General features: G+C 41.8%; 1 protein-coding gene across 1 annotated transcript in view; it reads left to right on the plus strand.

Moving 5' to 3' along the window:
- Positions 1-19,866, plus strand: part of arhgef16 (Rho guanine nucleotide exchange factor (GEF) 16) — a 38,127-nt gene that overhangs the window by 9,188 nt on the left and 9,073 nt on the right. Inside the window, exons 5-12 of the mRNA XM_055892652.1 lie at positions 2,141-2,197; positions 5,955-6,115; positions 10,518-10,670; positions 11,103-11,232; positions 11,899-11,973; positions 15,153-15,245; positions 15,421-15,575; positions 18,009-18,194. Coding sequence (XP_055748627.1) covers positions 2,141-2,197; positions 5,955-6,115; positions 10,518-10,670; positions 11,103-11,232; positions 11,899-11,973; positions 15,153-15,245; positions 15,421-15,575; positions 18,009-18,194 — 1,010 coding nt within the window. The remainder of the gene's footprint in view (positions 1-2,140; positions 2,198-5,954; positions 6,116-10,517; positions 10,671-11,102; positions 11,233-11,898; positions 11,974-15,152; positions 15,246-15,420; positions 15,576-18,008; positions 18,195-19,866) is intronic.

A 19,866-nucleotide genomic window follows, 5' to 3' on the forward strand; every position in this document is an offset into this window, starting at 1 on the left:
GTGCATCAACACCGAACTTCGGAGTGGATCATACGCTTTAAAGAAGGCAATAAAAGGGATGGGTTTCTGAAATTTGAACCCAATCTTAATTGTTTTGTGGCTGTCTTAGAATTTTAATTCAAGCTCTACAGAAAGCCTTGTGAAGTAAACAATGCATTGACTGCATTTATGAAAATGTGGCCTAAAAACATCCTAAAATAACTTGCACTCTTCAATTCAACTTAGTTGCAGTATATCACTCAAAGACTTCAAATTAAAGATTTTAGGAACAGAACTGTTATCATTTTCCATTTAACTTTTTATACTTGCCTAGTTCCATAAAGACAAATATACTGTTTTAAATTAAAAGGTGGTGTTCAATTCTATTTGAACCATTATTTATGAATGAATTCAAAACCAACTCGCCTGACAGTATTGGCCATTTTCATTAATAGAGGCTCAATTCCATCTTAACTCTGCATTTTACAACATTTTCAGTGCAATTGTATTCCCATATGGATACAATTTTCTGACTGCATGCTCTGTCATACTGCTTAAACAACATATTACAGTCGGGTCCATAAGTATTAGGACAGTGACAATTTGCATAATTTTGGCTCTGTACACGAACACAATGGATTTGAACGGAAACAATCAAGATGTGCTTTAAGTGTAGACTTTCATCTTTGTCAATTATTGTCTGAACCGTGTAGGAATTACAACCATTTTTGTACATAGCCCCCCAATTCTAGGGTCTCAAAAGTAATTGGACAAACTAACATCCTTTGCAGTCAATTACTGCCTGAAGTCTGGAACCCATAGCATCACCAGTTGCTGGGTTTCTTCCCTGGTGATGCTCTGCCAGGCCTTTTAGTGCAGCTGTCTTCAATTCCTGCTTGTTCTTGGGGTGTTTTGTCTACAAGTGAAATGCATGCTCAATTTGATTTAGGTCAGGTGATTGACTTGGCCATTGCAGAACATTCCACTTCTTTGCCTTTAAAGTATTGGGTTGCTTTTGCAGTACGCTTCGGGTCATTGTCCATCTGCACTGTAAAGTGCCGTCCAATTAATTTTTGAAGCATTTGGCTGAATCTGAGCAGATAATATAGCCCTAAACACTTAATAATTCATCCTGCTGCTTTTGTCAGCAGTCACATTATCTATAAATAAATACAAGGGAACCAGTTCCAGTGTCAGCCATACAATCCCACGCCATAACACTACCTCCACCATGCTTCACAGATGAGGTGGTATGCTTTGGATCATGAGCAGTTCCTTCCCTTCATACTCTTCCCATCATTCTGGTACAAGTTGATCTTTGTCTCGTCTGTCCATGGGATGTTCCAGAACTGGACAGGCTTTAAAAAAAAGTTTTTTTGGCAAACTCTAATCTGGTCTTCCTGTTTGAGGCTTCCCAATGGTTTACATCTTGTAGTAAACTCTCTGTATTTACTCTGGTGAAGTCTTCTCTTGATTGTTGACTTTGACACAGATACGCCTACCTCCTGGAGGATGTTCTTGATCTGGCCAACTGTTGTGAAAGGGGTTTTCTTCACCAGGGAAAGAATTCTTCTGTCATCCACCACAGTTGTTTTCCGTGGTCTTTTTGGTGTTCCTGAGTTCACCAGTGCGTTCATTCTTTTTAAGACTGTACCAAATAGTTGATTTGGCCACATCTAATGTTTTTGCTATCTCGCTGATGTGTGTGTTTAGATTTTTCAGCCTAATGAGGGCTTGCTTCACTGGCAGTGACAGCTCTTTGGATTTCGTATTGAGGGTTAACAGCAACAGATTCCAAATGCAAATGCCACACTTAATCACCTCTTGACCTTTTGTCTACTTACTTGTAAGTGAATGAATGAGGGAATAAAACACACCTGGCCATGGAACAACTGAGTAGCCAATTGTCCATTTTACTTTTGGTCCCTAAAAAAAGGTGGGGACCACATATAAATAGTGCTCTAATTCCTACACCAGTCACCAGATTTGGATGTAAAAGTCTGCACTTTCAGCTCATTCATTATTTAATTTCAACTCCAATATGTTGTGGTGGACAGTTAAAACAATAACTTGGCCAATGTCCAAATATTGATGGACCTGACTATGATGTAATGACAGCCAGTTTATGTACTAATCATTTTGCTGTGAACATCTTCCTCAGGTGAAGGATAACGGCATTCTTCAGCTGATCTCTGCTGAGGAGCGGAAGCGACAGGAGGTAAGGGACTCTGTTTTGAGTTTACAGCAGGGTCTTTGAGAGTGCCAGCCCTGGGACTCTTTTATTGGTAGTCAGAACACACTATTGTCTAAATATCAAAGTCCACCCGGTACGCTCTCTGTGTGCTAAATGCAGCCACTCCCTCCATTTGTTGGCTAACTTAGTCCCTCCACTCCTGCTGGCTAACCCTGTAATGTCAATAGCACGGTCACCCTTCTCAAAAGTCTTAAAAGCAGCTAGCTGAGTTTCAAACTAGATTTATCAGTGATACATCTTTTGTAAGGCGAATGCGTAAAGCTATAGCTAGCTTAACTTTTAGTCCATATATTTTATTGCATTAGTGTCCTTTAAACATTGTAATGTACAGGCATGGCTCTCTATTGTGTATGAATTGGACACGGTCCATTCAAAATGGTAAAAGATGTGTAACATTTTGTTCCCATACAAGTTGGGAACACATAGTAGACGTCATTAAAAAGAAAAGTTTTCTTCAAAATAGTTTCACCTTTCAGTGACCTTTTTGGTTTCCAAACAAGTGGCCTTTGCATCCCATTCACAATATTATTATCCAATTTAATCCTTTACACATCTTGTAAGGTTATTTTACTATAATAGTTAACTCTAGGGACGTGTCTGCGAATGAAACAAACGAAATGGCAATGCTACGTTCTCTATCATTGCTGCTGTTTGCTAATTATTGCCGTTAGCAGTATGCATCCAGTTGTATCTTTGAATGCTGATCTGCTCAGACCTTTATATATGTATACCGCTATATTTGTAAAGACACTAAACAAAAATATAAACGCAACATGTAAGGTGTTGGTCCCATGTTTCATGAGCTGAAATAAAATATCGCAGAAATGTTCCATATACACATGCTTATTTCTCTCATTTTGTGCACACATTTGTTTACATCCCTGTTAGTGAGCATTTTCTCCTTTGCCAAGATAATCCATGAGGCAAATCAAGCTGATTAAACAACATGATCATTACACAGGTGCACCTTATGCTGGGGACAAAAGGTCACTCTCAAATGTGCAGTTTTGTCACAACACCATGCCACAGATGTCTCAAGTTGAGGGAGTGTGCAATTGGCATGCTGACTGCAGGAATGTCCACCAGAGCTGTTGCCAGAGAATCTCATTTCTCTATAAGCTGCCTCTAACGTCATTTTAGAGATTTTGGCAGTACATCCAACCGGCCTCACAACCGCAGACCATGTGTAACTACGCCATCCCAGGACTTCTACATCCAGCTTCAGGTCTTGACCTGACTGCAGTTTGAAGTCGTAACTGACTTCAGTGTGCAAATGCTCACCTTCGATGGCCACTGGCACACTGGAGAAGTGTGCTCTTCACGGATGAATCCTGGTTTAAACTGTACTGGTCAGATTGCAGACATCATGGCATAGTGTTGACGAGCGGTTTGTCAATGTTGTGAACAGAGTACCCCATGGTGGGGTTATGATATCGGCAGGTGTAAGCTGCGGACAACTAACACAATTGCATTTTATCGATGGCAATTTGAATGCACAGAGATCCCGTGATGAGATCCTGAGGCCCATTGTCATGCCATTCATCCGCCGCGATCACCTCATGTTTCAGCATGATAAAGCACGGCCCCATGTCCCAAGGATATTTACGCAATTCCTGGAAGCTGAAAATGTCCCAGTTCTTCCATGGCCTGTATACTCACTAGACATGTCACTCATTGAGCATGTTTGGGATGCTCTGGATCGACGTGTATAACTGCGTGTTCCAGTTCCCACCAATATCCAGCAACTTCGCACAGCCATTGTGGAATGTTATCTCACTCTTCAATCAACAGCCTGATCAACTCTATGCAAAAGAGATGTTGAGCTGCATGAGGCAAATGGTGGTCACACCAGATACTGACTTGTTTTCTGATCCACACCCCTACCTTTTTTTTAAGGATATCTGTGACCCAACAGATGAATATCTGTATCTAGTCATATGAAATCTATATATTAGGGCTTAATGAATTTATTTCAATTGACTTATTTTCCTTTATATGAACTGTAACTAGGGCTGTTGCGGTGACCATATTACCGCCACACTGGCAGTAATGAGTCATGACCGCAGTAAAATTCCATGTGACTGTTGAATCATGCAATCTCATTTTATGCACTTTGGACATGCTTTGGTAGTACCCAACTTGCTAATGACCGCCAGGTCCTAATGACCTGGTACTCAGGGCTCTATTGTCCCTCTAACCTCTGACATCAATGTAAATGCATTTGAAAATCACATCAAACACTTATCAAAACAGCAGGCCTATAGTACTTTTACAACTCTCCTCACAGTGATGATCAATTTGAAGAAAAAACTTCAACAGCAGGTTGAGACATGTTTTGAAACATCCACAAAAAAACAAACATGTTTTACATTAACACATTGAAATAGACAGCGGTGATTAATTCAAAACCTCCATATGAGGGCTTATGAGCCCAAGCCCCAAAATATACTCCAAAAACTAACATTCAAGTAATCACGTTTGAGTGGACTGTATTATTATGCATAGTGGATTGACTGGTTACCTTATGCTACACTCAAATGTCTATACACGAGTCTGGGAAAGAACGTATAGCCCTAGGCGTATAGCCCTAGGTTTGTTGATTGTGCAGGGTTTGCCTACAATTAGCGAATTTGATTTTGAATAGCCTAGTAATAGGGATTTTAAGAATGAATTGTGACATTACCATAAGCTATACAGAATATCTCACCACCATGCATTTCCATCTCTCTTCCTTTATTCCTTTCTTGAGCGCACAGACGGGCTGTCAAACAGTTTAGTGAAATGTTTCATTGCGAAAACATGTAACTGCGCGACAGGAATATCAGTGGTTGATACATGTTCTTATAATATTTCTCAGCTGCTCATATTAAGCACATGCTCCGCTATAAAACCGAAGTAGCCTACAAAACAGACTTGCGGAAAAGCCATTCTAAATTACTAATATGTAAAATGATTTTTAAAGACAAGATTACATTGAAAATAGACTGGGTCAAAATATGATCACTTAATTTTTTTTGCTACTTTCTCAAATCATCAATGGCCTATAATCACATCATGCAGCCCAAAGAATTTCTTAGATCAAAACATATAAGGTTTATCATTTGCAAATAAAGTTGCTGATAACTCAATCTAGCATATAGGACCTGTTTTCAAATTATCACTTTTACGCTCAACATAGCCACTTCGTACGTGCACTCGCTCTGTAATGGGAAAAATACTCTTTCAATTTTATTCAGTTTAATTCTATTCTTCTTACAATAAAATTGTCATGGGACTTATAAGCATATCTTGTCATCTTATGGCACACAGCCAGATGATGTAGGCCAACTCATATTCTGTTCTTCTTAAATACCTAATGTTTCTTTTAACCTGACTAAAATAATGGATTTATTGTGATGTGTATATTAAATTGATTTATTAGACTTTTTAAAATGTAGATGGCACGTAGCAGCTGCTTGTATGTGTGGAGGCTTGTAGATGCTAAACCTGTTTTTGTTAATTAACGGTCAATTTACAGAAACTGGCAGTCTTGTGCATGACAATAACCAGCTCGCCAGCTCACCTAACTGTAACTCAGTAAAGTCTTTGAAATTGTTGGGTTTTTAAAATATATTTTTTTCACTACTGTTCATTGCACAACACAGGTCTTCTTTTTAGGATTCACCCTGCCATATAAGGGGCCTTTTCCCCCCACTGACATTTTCTCATGTGGTTTTGGCAGGCCATCTTTGAGATCATCACCTCCGAGTTCTCGTACCTCCACAGCCTTGGCATCCTGGTGAGGCACTTCAAAGGGAGTGAGGCACTGCGGAAGACCATAACTGCCACAGAGCACCACCACCTCTTCTCCAACATTGCTGTCATCGAAGGTGTCAGCAAAAGGTACTATATTTCTCCGGACTCCAGTTGGAGACTGCTGGGTTAGGATGGTCTCAGTATGAAGGTCACAACATTTCTATCTGGCCTGCAATTGGAATAGTGAGGTTATTTAGTGGCAAATGGGGCCGTGGCCTATATATAGTACCAGTCAAAAGTTTGGACCCACTGACTCATTCAAAGGTTTTTATTTTTTTTTATTATTTTCTACATTGTAAGAAAATGGTGAAGACATCAAAACTATGAAATAACACACATGGAATCATGTAGTAACCAAAAAAGTGTTAAACAAATCAAAATATATTTGAGATTCTTCAAAGTAGCCACCCTATGTCTTGATGACAGCTTTGCACACTGTTGGCATTCTCAGTTGTGTTGGCGCAGGTACAGCCAACTAGCACAATTTATATTGTCAAAGTGTTACGCTATATCGTCATAAATAATATTTTGATATGTAACTATCGATTTATTTGTATCACCAATGCATAATAGTCAGAGCTGAGCAGTTGGCTAAACCACACGCATATCTGGACTAGGCTAGCACTAGGAGATCTCACCATAAGCATCAAATTCCACAAACCGAGCAGCTGGAGGCATTCAGAAGTGCAGGCTGAGGCTGAAACAACATATTCCTTGACCCTCAGCTTTAGGTTGTTGTTGGTCAGTCAAGTTTCTCAAAAGAAAGTCAAGTGCATGTTACTGAAAGTGGGTGACTCACGTTCTCCCCTTGCATACTAAGTCAAGCAAAACAAACTTAAATTAGTGCCTACCTTGACAGACAAATCGCTGTACTTTACAGGATGTAATGATTTCTCGGCATGAAGAAACAGCACCATTTTCTAAATGAAACCGCAGTTACCTAACTTTCTCTTTCACTATAACTTCACATTACTTATGTGACTTTGATGGTGGAAATCATTATTTCAGTTATCTTGCTCGATCTCCGAGAAACTACAGGCCGTCTAAAGAGTGAATTTGCATCTTATCTGAGGTTCAATGAAAGCTAGCAGACCTGGCGCTTCTAGCTAGGACTAGTAACAAACATACCTAGAGCAAAATGATTGATGTTATCAATGTTTTGGAAATGCTTGTATGGACAAACATTGACACAACATTGAAACATCTGTGAATAAAAAAATATGTTAGTAATTAAATACTGTACTGTTATTCCCATTTTAGATTTGGTTGTTTGCCCAGCTTAAAGGTTCATTTAGGCTGCCTTTAAACAGCTGGCCCAATTCTGATATCTCTTTCACTAATTGGTCTTTTGACCGATCAGCTCTGAACAAGATCTGATGTGATTGGTCAACAGACCAATTGGTGGGATATAAGATCAGAATGGGCTGCCTGTGTAAACGCAGCCTCCGATGGAATTTGAACAGGAGCAAGTCTCCTGGAAGGACTCACGGAATGTGTTTAGACACGCTGGCTCAACCGGTTCTACTGCCTAGTAGGTCAGGTTGTATTCAGCAGAGCTTAATAATGTCGCGTTCAAGGCTACATTGTTATTGTTTGTTACTGCTGCTTTTTGAATGAAAATTGATCTAGTCTCTGTCAATGGCAATTGCACAAATCGTTATGTGGCTGCCCACAGTTAAAATTGAATGGAAAGTGCGCAGTTCTAATGAAACTGATGGGTGGAACTTGTCTTGACAGGGTTTGCTCGACTATCATGTGGGAGTGTGTGACAGTGCTGCTTCAGTTGAGCTGTTGTTTTGGGTGTCAGTTTACTCAAGGTTTGTCAGCAAAAAATGAGTCCCTGTAATGGGTGGGGCTGGAAGTAACAACTGTAGCTTTACTATCTACTGGCACATTGGAAATTGTACTATTAGAAGCTAGGGCTGGGTGAAAAAAATATTGGACGGTTTGACTGTTTTTAGTTGTTGAATAATAAGTTCTACATTTGCTTTATGAGTAGTGAGTGATCCTAGGGTGGCAGAACACACATTCTAAGTGATTTCAATGAGCCTTTCTGCATTCTGATTGTTTTATACTCTTCAATTCAACTTCAACCAAAACAAATTTCAGCACTCACTTTCCTGCACTCAATTGCAGTGGTGGAAAAAGTACCCAATTGTCCTACTTGAGTAAAAGTAAAGATGCCTTAATAGAAAATGACTCGAGTGAAAGTCACCCAGTAAAATACTACTTGAGTAAAAGTATTTGGTTTTAAATATACTTAAGTATCAAAAGTAAGTGTAAAATAATTTCAAATTCCTTATATTAAGCAAACTAGATGGCACCATTTTTATTTGTTTTAATTTACGGATAGCCAGGGGCACACTCAGACATAATTTACAAACAAAGCATTTGTGTTTAGTGAGTCCTCCAGATCAGAGGCAGTAGATGACCAGGGGTGTTCTCTTGACAAGTGTGTGTGTGAATTGGACAATTTTCCTGGTCTGCTAAGCATTCAAAATGTAACAAGTACTTTTAGGTGTCAGGGAAATGTATGGAGTTAAAAGTAGGATATTTTCTTTGGGAATGTTGTCAAGAAATATTAAAGTACAGATGCCCAAAAAAAACGACTTAAATAGTACTTGAACATAAGTACTTTACACCACTGCTCAATTGAGATAATTTCCACACTGCCACGTAGGGCTGCACGATATGGGCAAATAATCTAGGATTTATTTTTAACCAAATGTTGTGATTTGACTTGCGAATTAGAGCAAAACTGTTGGAATCATGGAAATAGAATCACTATTCTATAATACAGTGTTTGAGATGACAACGAATGAAAATGCCAGGGAGGAGTTATTGTGACAGGGTACATTTACATTTAAGTCATTTAGCAGACGCTCTTATCCAGAGCGACTTACAGATTGGTGCATTCACCTTATGACATCCAGTGGAACAGCCACTTTACAATAGTGCATCTAGGAACTTAAGTGTTTCCAAGGGGACCCTATAAGCTTTGGCTACATTGGATGTTTTCTCTTAGCTACTTCATGTAGCTAACATGTTCTTGCTTTGCATATTTTTCTTTGATTTAGAAGACACTGTTGCACAAACAACATGCTGATTTAGGTCTACACCATCAGGCTGTATTAGCTAGCTATGTTTGCGCTTACTCAGTACATTTATTAGCATTAGCGGCTAACAATTAGCGACTCACAAGATTTAGGGCAACTTGCTAAGGAAAAGACAAACTAGCAGTGTCATTATAGAACGCTAGTGGATTTATATTAAGAAGTAAAGTGAAAACAGCATTGTTGTCATCATGTGCAGCATTGCCCATGCAGACTGTACGCCAATGTCTCGTGGTTGAGGAACATCAAATGCGCTGCTTGAATGACAGGGGGCGTGCCTGGGTCTGTGTGCAAAGCGGCACTGAGCGAAAGAGTGGAGAGATGACTCAAGTTTATTTAACTAGACAAGTCAGTTAAAAACATTATTTACAATGATGGCCTAGGAACAGTGGGTTAACTGCCTTGTTCAGGGGCAGAACGACACGTTATTTTTTTAAACCTTGTCAAGGATTCGATCTAGCAAACTTTCGGTTACTGGCCCAACACTAACCGCTAGGCTACCTGCCGCTCCAAGTAGCGAAGTAAAGTACACATGGCGTATATCACATTTAACAAACCAAACATTCAAATACCGGTATAGAAGTTAAAGTAAAAATCCAAACCATCCTTCCATTTCCGGTATATCATAAAATACAGTATACCACCCAGCCCTATAAGTAATACATCATTGTCCTTACTAGCTTAGCTAATTGTGTTTTGATTTCTTTGAATGCTTTCCTGGCTCACATTTAGAGTAGTAGATTGTGTTATTTTCATTAATGTGCACTCTGAGATAGTGGAACATACATTTTATTACCACCTTATGCCTTTTTGAAAGTGGACAAACAACTGTTTTTACATTTGCTATCTCCAATATCGGTTCACGACCAAATAAAATCAATGTCCCCCCCTCCCTCCACCCGTCTTTAGATCTGTTCATTATGACATGGTTTTTCAAACTGGGTCCTGGTTCCTGCCCTCCCCCACGTGCACTTTTTTTTTTTTCTTCTCGAGCACTGATTTTCAAATAACCAACCCATCAACAAGCTTTGATTATTTGAATCCGCTGTGTTGAGCTAGGTCAAAACCCAAAATGTGCACCTGGGGGGGGGGGCCAAGGATGGAGTTTGGGGAGACCCTGTATTATGACAAGCTATCAGTCTCAGGTATTAAACTGTAAAAGTCTAAGCAATCAAAGATCACAAGCGCCATTTTCAGAGCAGCACTGAGGTCAATTACAACCTTTGTGCAATGCTGCTGCTGGCTGCGCTTGGAATATTCTGCACGTAACTGCCTTAGTCACCTCGGTTATTATTAAACGGCTGCTCCGGTACAGTAGCTCTTATCATGGTTAGAGAGGGAAGGGAGCAGTTATGCATGCGTTCTGTACTCGACAGGTTTTTTGACGACCTTGAAAGGCGTCACCATCACAACGTGGTGATCCAGGACATCAGCGACATAGTGCAGAACCACGCCGCCCACCACTTTGAGCCCTACATCGTGTACTGCTCCAACGAGACCTTCCAGCAGAGGACGCTGCAGAAGCTGCTGTGAGTAGGCGACAAATTAAGGGACTTGTTCGAATACTTCAGAAATGCATCCTTCCTTCAAGTACAGCTCTGTAAGAGATTGGTGAGAGTACACCTATCCAATCAAAACTAATTCAGCTCTGTGATTACATCAGGTAAAGTTGAAAAGAAGTATGCATTTCTGAAGTAATCGAACAGGGCCAGTAACAGAAACCTTGATTTTAAAATCCTTTTAACATGCATCCCTTTGTCCTCCTTTTCTTAAAGTAATCAAATCTAAATGGTTGGAAAAATGAAAATAAAATTTTCCCACTACGTAGGTTATACCAATCCAGTCATGTCCGATCAGTGATTGGGCTAAGTATTAAAGGATAATGAAATGTTGATATGATTCAAACATGAAATATTGGCTTCCTTCATCTTCTCTCCTCTCCTTGTGTGTGTCTCTCTCAGAACGAGCAACACTGCTTTTAAGGAGGTGCTGAAACGGATTGAGGGGAGTGGCGAGTCTCAAGGCCTGCCCATGATCTCCTTCCTCATCCTTCCAATGCAGAGAGTCACCCGGCTGCCGCTGCTTTTAGATGTAAGTCCCTCACGATTCCTCTATGATGGGAGTCGACAGGTGAATCCCAAAAGTCTGTCTTGATTCCTCGCATCCTCCTTTTCAAAACGTCAAGGGTAAGCGAGGAGAAAATTTGGTGTTTTCCTCTGATCTCATAATGTCCCTAAAGGAGAGCGCTCCGTGAGATTCAAACATTGCTGAATTACACTGCAGAGAGGCCTTGGGCGCACCCTAATGGAGAGATTTGACACCAGACGAATAATAGTCAAAGCCCTGCCACTGGTATAGGAAAGGGTTCTCCTACTCCAGTCCTGGAGAGTGCTGCTGGGTCTGCAGGCTTTTGCTCAACACCAACACTCATTATTCAACTAATTGTTTAGTTGATTATTTGAAACAGATGCGTTAGTGTTGGGCACCCTGTACATCCACAGGACCAGCATTGGAAACCCCTGTTGTAGAGGGATTGGGTATCCTTACGGACAGGAGTCTCTCCTGTCGACGTGACCCGACTAGGCTACTACTATAGGGCCTAGAGGTATTCATTGTTCTATAAGCATATTCCCAGGGTAACCAGTTGCGACGTCTGGCATCCAGGGGTTGAATTCCGGATGGGCAATAGTAGGTGGTTTTGTAGTATTTGGGAGAGCTTCCCTTCCCCAACCTCATCCATCTCTCTCTCCCAACCAGACGATCTGTCAGAAAACTCTAGACACAACGGCGGAACACTTTGCTGCAGTGTGGGCCCTGAAGGCCATCAGTAAGGTAGGCTGCTCCACAAACCCTGCATGTTCATTGTTTCGTCCGTCCTCCAACATTTCTAAATGTCGACCTTTTTGAACGCTTCACAGGCCCGCAACAGACATCCATTTTGATTTGTCATATTGTTCTATACATCTAACTTAATCGTGCATGGTGTATTGTTGGTATGTTGCAGTACTGCTACAGCTGTACCCTGGCGCTGTCGCAACTTACAGTGCATTCGGAAAGTATTCAGACCCCTTGACTTTTCCACATTTTGTTACGTTACAGCTTTATTCTAAAATGGATTGAATAGTTTTTTTCTCTCAATGTACACACAATACCCCATAATGACGAAGAAAAAATGGGTATTTAGACATTTTTGCAATGTATTAAAAATAAACTGAAATTACATTTACATAAGTATTCAGACCCTTTACTGAGTAATTTGTTGAAGCACCTTTGGCAGCGACAACAGCCTCAAGTCTTCTTGGGTATGACTCTACAAGCTTGGCACACCTGTATTTGGGGAGTTTCTTCCATTCTTCTCTGCAGATCCTCTCAGGTTGGATGGGGAGCGTCGCTACACAGCTATTTTCAGGTCTCCAGAGATGTTCAAGACCGGGCTCTGGCTGGGCCACTCAATGACTTTCAGAAACTTGTCCTGAAGCCACTGCTGTGTGCTTAGTGTCGTTGTCCTGTTGGAAGGTGAACCGTTGCCCCAGTCTGAGGTCCTGAGCACTCTGGAGCAAGTTCTCTGTACTTTGCTCCGTTCCTCTTTCCCTTGATCCTGACTAGTCTCCCAGTCCCTGCCGCTGAAAAACATCCCCACAGCATGATGCAGCCACCACCATGCTTCACCGTAGGGATGGTGCCAGGTTTCCTCCAGATGTGACGCTTGGCATTCTGGCCAAAGAGTTTAATCTTGGTTTCATCAGACCAGAGAATCTTGTTTTCATGTTAAGTTCTGGTGGAGTGCTGCAGAGATGGATGTCCTGTAAGGTTCTCCCATCTCCACAAAGGAACTCAGGCGCTCTGTCAGAGTGACCATCAGCTTCTTGGTCACCTCCCTGACCAAGGCTCTTCTCCCTCGATTGCTCAGTTTGGTCGGGCGGCCAGCTCTAGGAAGAGTCTTGGTGGTTCCTAACTTCTTCCATTTAATAATGATGGAGGCCATTGTGTTCTTGGAACTTCAATGCTGCATAAATATTTTTTTGTACCTTTCCCCAGATTTGTGCCTTGACACAATACTGTCTCTGAGCTCTACAGACAATTCCTTCAACCTCATGACTTAATTTTTGCTCTGACATGCACTGTCAACTGTGGGACCTTTTTATATAGACAGTTGTGTGTGTGTCTTTCCAAATCATGTCCAATCAACTGAATTTAACACAGGTGGACTCCAAGTTGTGGAAACATCTGAAAGATGATCAATGGAAACCGGATGCACCGGAGCTCAATTTTAAGTCTCATAGCAAAGGGTCTGAATACTTATGTAAATAAGGTATTTCTGCTAATAAAGTGGCAAATTCTAAACCTGTTTTTGCTTTGTCATTATTGTATATTGTGTGTAGATTGATCTTTTATTTAATTAACTCAGAAAAAAAAGAAACGGCCCTTTTTCAGGACCCTGCCTTTCAAAGCTAATTTGTAAGAATCCCAAACTTCACAGATCTTCATTGTAAAGGGTTTAAACACTGTTCCCCATGCTTGTTCAATTAGCCATAAACAATTAATGAACATGCACCTGTGGAATGGTCTTTAACACACTAACAGCTTACAGACGGTAGGCAATTAAGGTCACAGTTATGAAAACTTAGGACACTAAAGAGGCCTTTCTACTGACTCTGAAAATCACCAAAAGAAAGATGCCCAGGGTCCCTGCTCATCTGCGTGAACGTGCCTTAGGCATGCTGCAAGGAGGCATGAGGACTGCAGATGTGGCCAGGGCAATAAATTGCAATGTCCGTACTGTGAGACGCCTAAGACGGCGCTATAGGACGGCCAGCTGATCGTCCTCGCAGAGGCAGACCACGTGTAACAACAGATGCACAGGATCGGTACATCCGAACATCACACCTGCGGGACAGGTACAGGATGGTTACAACTGCCCGAGTTAAACCAGGAACACACAATCAGTGCTCAGACTGTCCGCAATAGGCTGCACTGAGGGCTTGTAGGTCTGTTCTAAGGCTGGTCTTCACCGGCAACAACGTCGCCAATGGGCTCAAACCCACCATCGCTGGACCAGGCAGGACTGGCAAAAAGTGTTCTCCACTTACGAGTTGTGTTTTTTTTCTCGCCAGGGATGATGGTCGGATTCACGTTTATCGTTGAAGGAATGAGCGTTACACCGAGGCCTGTACTCTGGAGCGGGATCGATGTGGAGGGGCCGTCATGGTCTGGGGCGTTAATTTTTAAAATTAAAAAATTTATTTTACCTTTTTAACTAGGCAAGTCCGTTAAGAACAAAATCTTATTTTCAATAATGGCCTAGGAACAACTGCCTTGTTCAGGGGCAGAATGATAGATTTTTACCTTGTCAGCTCGGGGATTCGATTTTGCAGTCTTTCGGTTACTAGTCCAACGCTCTAACCACTAGGCTACTTGCTGCCCCAGGCCATGTGTGTCACAGCATCATCAGACTGCCTGCAATAAGCTCAATCTCAACGCTGTGCGTTACAGGGAAGACATCCTCCTCCCTCATGTGGTACCCTTCCCGCAGGCTCCTCCTGACATGACCCTCCAGTATGACAATGTGACCATGTTTGTTCTGTGCGTGAATTCCTGCAAGACCGGAATGTCAGCGTTCTGACATTGGTGTGGTGTGGCCACCAGTTGCATTGACTGTTACTTTTGATTTTGACCCCTCCCCCTTTGTTCAGGGACACATTATTCCATTTGTTAGTCACATGTCTGTGGAACTTGTTCAGTTTGTCTCAGTTGTTGAATCTTGTTGCTCATAAATATTTACACGTTAAGTTTGCTGAAAATTAACACAGTTGACAGTGAGAGGACATTTTTATTTTATTTGCTGAGTTTACATTTTAGAATAAGGCTGTAATGTAACAAAGTGGAAAAAGTCCAGGTCTGAATGCACAGTACATTTCCTTTGCTGTGTGTTGGATTACTGAGCATTGTGCAACCAAAATAGATATAAGTAAAATGTATTACTTTTGCTACATGTGTTCTCATCCTATCAGTTGGTGAATAGCTGCAACAACGGAGCAAGGCGAATGGAGAGGACGGAACAGATGTACACTATTCAGAAGCAGATGGAGTTTGGCAAGATCAAGGTACGGCCAAGCAGACCTTCACTCACAGCTCTACATTTCAAGATACATTTTTGTTTGTTTTGTTAGCTTTTTTTACCAGTTTATTTTATACTTATTGTTCGAGCCATCTTATTTTAAATGTGTTGTGACCGAGTACCTTTTTTAATTAATAAAATAAACCTGAATCTGTCCTCAGCCTTTCCCACTGGTGTCGTCATCACGGTGGCTGCAGAAGCGCGGGGAGCTGGCCGTCTGCACTGAGGAGCTCAGTATCTTCTGGAAGGCCTTCAGCCACAGGAGCTACTACCTGTTCCTCTTCAACGACGTGCTCATCGTCACCAAAAAGAAGAGGTGAGAGAGCCTCAGCCTTTGACAATACCAATCTTTCTGGGCTGAGATTAAAAGTTAAGTGCAGTTTGATGTCGGTGCAATGTGGTTTGATTTTTAATTCTGGCCTCCGTCCATAAAACATTTGTCCCATGGCGTATTCTAGCAACATGGGGGGGGGGGGGGTTGAGTAGGGCCAGCTGTGACCTGTCATGGAAGGTAGGAGGGGATAGAGGGAGGGAAAATGTTGCTGAGCATGCCTGGGATTCCTAGAACCCCCTTACACCATGTCTGTTCAGCAGACTCCAGTCAGCATGTGTGTGTGTGTCCATGCCCCTGAGTTAGAAGGCTATATCCATGTCAACGGTGAGAGGAAGCGATATGCCAGTGTGCTGGTGTCATGTTCAAAACTGTGTCTCGAGGCAATCTTACAATCTTCTTCAGGTCACAATGACTGTCGAGAGAAGCCTGGTCCCAGATCTGTTTGTGCTTTTGCCTACTCTGTAGTCATGCCAACTGTTGGATCTTAGAGCAAGACAATAACCCCAAGCACTAATCAAAATCTACAAAAATGGCTAATTGACCACAAAAGCAACATTTTGTAATGGTAATCTGTCTCCGGACTTGTACCCCAATTGAAAACCTATGGTTTTAATTGAAGAGAGCAGTTCATAAGTGCAGAGGAAGGATGTCAAGGATCTGGAAAGATTCTGTATGGCGGAATGTTCTAATTTCAACACAATGTTTTCTCTAATCTCACAATCTTTTAGCAAAAGTCTGTTTTTATCCTCATGAGGGGAGGGTGCAATTTTTGAAAAGGGGTGGCAATTTTTAACCCCCTGATTTAAAAAAAATATATATATATAATAATTTTTTTATGACTTGTGAAATTGTATCAGTATTTAAATACTATTTTTTTTTGCCCATCTTTATCAAGGGTGCCAATAATTATAGACCTGACTGTATACAGTACCAGTCAAAAGTTTGGACACCAACTCATTCAAGGGTTTTTCTTTATTTTTTTTTACTGTTTTCTACATTGTAGAATAATAGTGAAGACAAACTATGAAATAACACATGGAATCATGTAGTAACCAAAAAATAGTTTAACAAATCAAAACATATTTGAGTAGCCACCCTTTCCCTTGATGACTGCTTTGCACACTGTTGGCATTCTCTCAACCAGCTTCATTAGTTAGTCCATAATGAATTTGAGCCAATCAGTTGTAGGGTTGGAATACAGATGGCCCTATTTGGTAAAAGACCAAGTCCATATTATGGCAAGAACAGCTAAAATAAGCAAAGCGAAACGACAGTCTGTTACTTTAAGACATGAAGATCAGTCATTCTTTCAAAACTTTTAACGTTTCTTTAAGTGCAGTCGCAAAAACCATCAAGCACTATGATGAAACTGGCTCTCATGAGGCCCGCCACAAGAAATGAGGACCCAGAGTTACGTCTGCTGCAGAGGATGTTCATTAGAGTTAACTGCATCTCAGATTGCAGCCCAAATAAATGCTTCAGAGTTCAAGTAACAGACACGTTTCAAAATCAACTGTTCAGGAGGAGACTGTGTGAATCAGGCCTTCATGGTCGAATTGCTGCAAAGAAACCAGTACTAAAGGACACCAATAAGAAGAGACTTGCTTGGGCCAAGAAACACAAGCATTGGACATTAGCCCGACGGAAATCTGTGCTTTGGTCTTGAGTCCAAATTTGAGATTTTTGGTTCCAACCGTCGTCTTTGTGAGACGAGGAGTAGGTGAACGGATGATCTACACATGTGGTGTGATGGTGTCGGGGTGCTTTGCTGGTGACTCTGTCAGTGATTTTATTTAGAATTCAAGGCACACTTAACCAGCGTGGCTACCACATCATTCTGCAGCGATACGACATCCCATCTGGCTTGGGATTAGTGGGACTATCATTTGTTTTTTAACAGGACAATGACCCAAAACACCTCCAGGCTGTGTAAGGTCTATTTGAACAAGGAGAGTGATGGCGTGCTGCGACCTGGCCTCCATAATCACCTGATCTCAACCCAATTGGGATGAGTTGGACCGCAGAGTGAAGGAAAAGCAGCCAACAAGTGCTCAGCATCTGTGGGAACGCCTTCAAGACTGTTGGAAAAGCATTCCAGGTGACTACCTCATGAAGCTGGTTGAGAGAATGCCAAGAGTGTGCAAAGCTGTCAAGGCAAAGGGTGGTGACTTTGAAGAATCTAAAATATATATATATTTTGTTTTAACACTTTTCAGACTACTACATGATTCCATACGTGTTATTTCATAGTTTTGTCTCAGCCTATTACTCTACAATGCAGAAAATTGTTTAAAAAATGAAACCCTTGAATGAGTTGGTGTCTAACTTTTTGACTGGTACTGTGTGTGGTGATATTATACATGCATGTACAGGATATGTTTCAAACACACATGAACATGTAATTTGTGTGTCCAGTGACGAGAGCTATGTGGTGATGGACTATGCCACGCTGGTGAATGTGGAGGTGGAATCGGCGGAGGAGATGGAGGGACGGACATCACCACCCGCCAAGGGAGGCTCTGCCCACCTGTCTCTGCGGCTGCTGATGTCGAGGAACAGCGAGGGGAGACCGGAGGAGATCGCTCTGGTCGCTGAGTCCAGGTATCACTAGCTCTTTCACTCTCATTCAGTCCAATACGTGTCAACAACTGGTTACAGGCATGTATGAGTCATTTCTTTAAAGTCTTAAGGCTTATGTTATCAGAATTGTATTTAGTCAGGGTCATCATAAGGCAGTTGTTCATGATAAGTCTTAACGCATATACAGTGCATTCGTCAAGTACTCTTCCCTTTTTCCACATTTTGTTACATTACAGCCTTATTCTCAAAATATTTTTTTAATCCATCTACACACACTACCCCACAATGACAAAGCAAAAACATTTTTTTAGGAAAGGGGGGTACCTAGTCAGTTGTCCAACTGATGGTTCTTCCGCATTTAACCCAACCCCTCAATCAAGTGTGGTTTTTTTTTTAGAAATGTTAGCAAATGTATTCCAACAAAACAAACACCTTATTTACATAAGTATTCAGACCCTATGCTATGAGACTTGCAATTGATCTCCGGTGCATCCTGTTTCCATTGATCATCCTTGATGTTTCTACAACTTGATTGGAGTCCATTTGTTGTAAATGCAACTGACTGGACATGATTTGGAAAGGCACACACCTGTCTACATATAGTCCCACAGTTGACAGTGCATGCCAGAGTAAAAATCAAGTCATGAGGTTGAAGGAATTGTCTGTTGGGCTCAGTGACAGGATTGTGTCAAGGCACAGATCTGGAGAAGGCTACCAAAAAATGTATGCAGCATTGAAGTTCCCCAAGAACACAAAGGCCTCCATTCTTAAATGGAAGAAGTTTGAAACAACCAAGACTCTTCCTAGAGCTGGCCGCCCAGCCAAACTGAGCAATCAGGGGAGAAGGCCCTTGGTCAGGGAGGGGGCCAAGAACCTGATGGTCACTCTGATAGAGCTCCATAGTTCCTCTGTGGAGATGGGAGAACCTTCCAGAAGACCAACCATCTCTGCAGCATTCCACCAATCGGGCTTTTATGGTAGCGTGGCCAGACGGAAGCCAGCCTTCAGTAAAAGGCACATGACAGCCCGCTTGAAGTTTGCCAAAAGGCATATTAAGGCCATGAGAAACGAGATTCTCTGTTCTGATGAAACCAAGATTGAACTCCTTGGCCTGAATACCAAGCGTCACATCTGGAGGAAACCTGGCACCATCCCTACAGTGAAGCATGGTGGCAGCATGCTGTGGGGATGTTTTTCAGCAGCAGGGACTGGGAGACTAGTCAGGCTCGAGGGAAAGCTTAACGGCGCAAAGTACAGAAAGATCCTTGATGAAAACTTGCTCCGAACCTCTGACTGGGGTGAACGTTCACCTTCCAACATGACAACGACCCCAAGCACACAGCCAAGACACCACAGAAGAGGCTTGGAGACAAGTCTCTGAATGTCCTTGAGTGGCCCAGTCAGAGCCCGGACTTGAACGCGATCAAGCATCTCTGGCGAGACCTGAAAATAGCTGTGCAGCGACGCTCCCCATCCAGCTATGTAGACTTTAATTTCGCCACTTCCTGTTGTACGAGGAAGAGCTCGGTTTTGTTTGTTTAAAAGTATATTGGAAAGTTCTTGGTAGCTACCTAGCTTATATTGGTTCCCGCGACGCAGTTGGCATCAGTTGCTGGGACTGCTTGTATTGTTCCAGTGATCCTGCCGACTAAGGACAGGTCTGAGGAGCTATTTGGCGTCGCTGTTAGCTAGC

The sequence above is a fragment of the Salvelinus fontinalis genome, chromosome 31, assembly GCF_029448725.1.
Source record: "Salvelinus fontinalis isolate EN_2023a chromosome 31, ASM2944872v1, whole genome shotgun sequence".
In the NCBI taxonomy this organism is placed as follows: Eukaryota; Metazoa; Chordata; class Actinopteri; order Salmoniformes; family Salmonidae; genus Salvelinus; species Salvelinus fontinalis.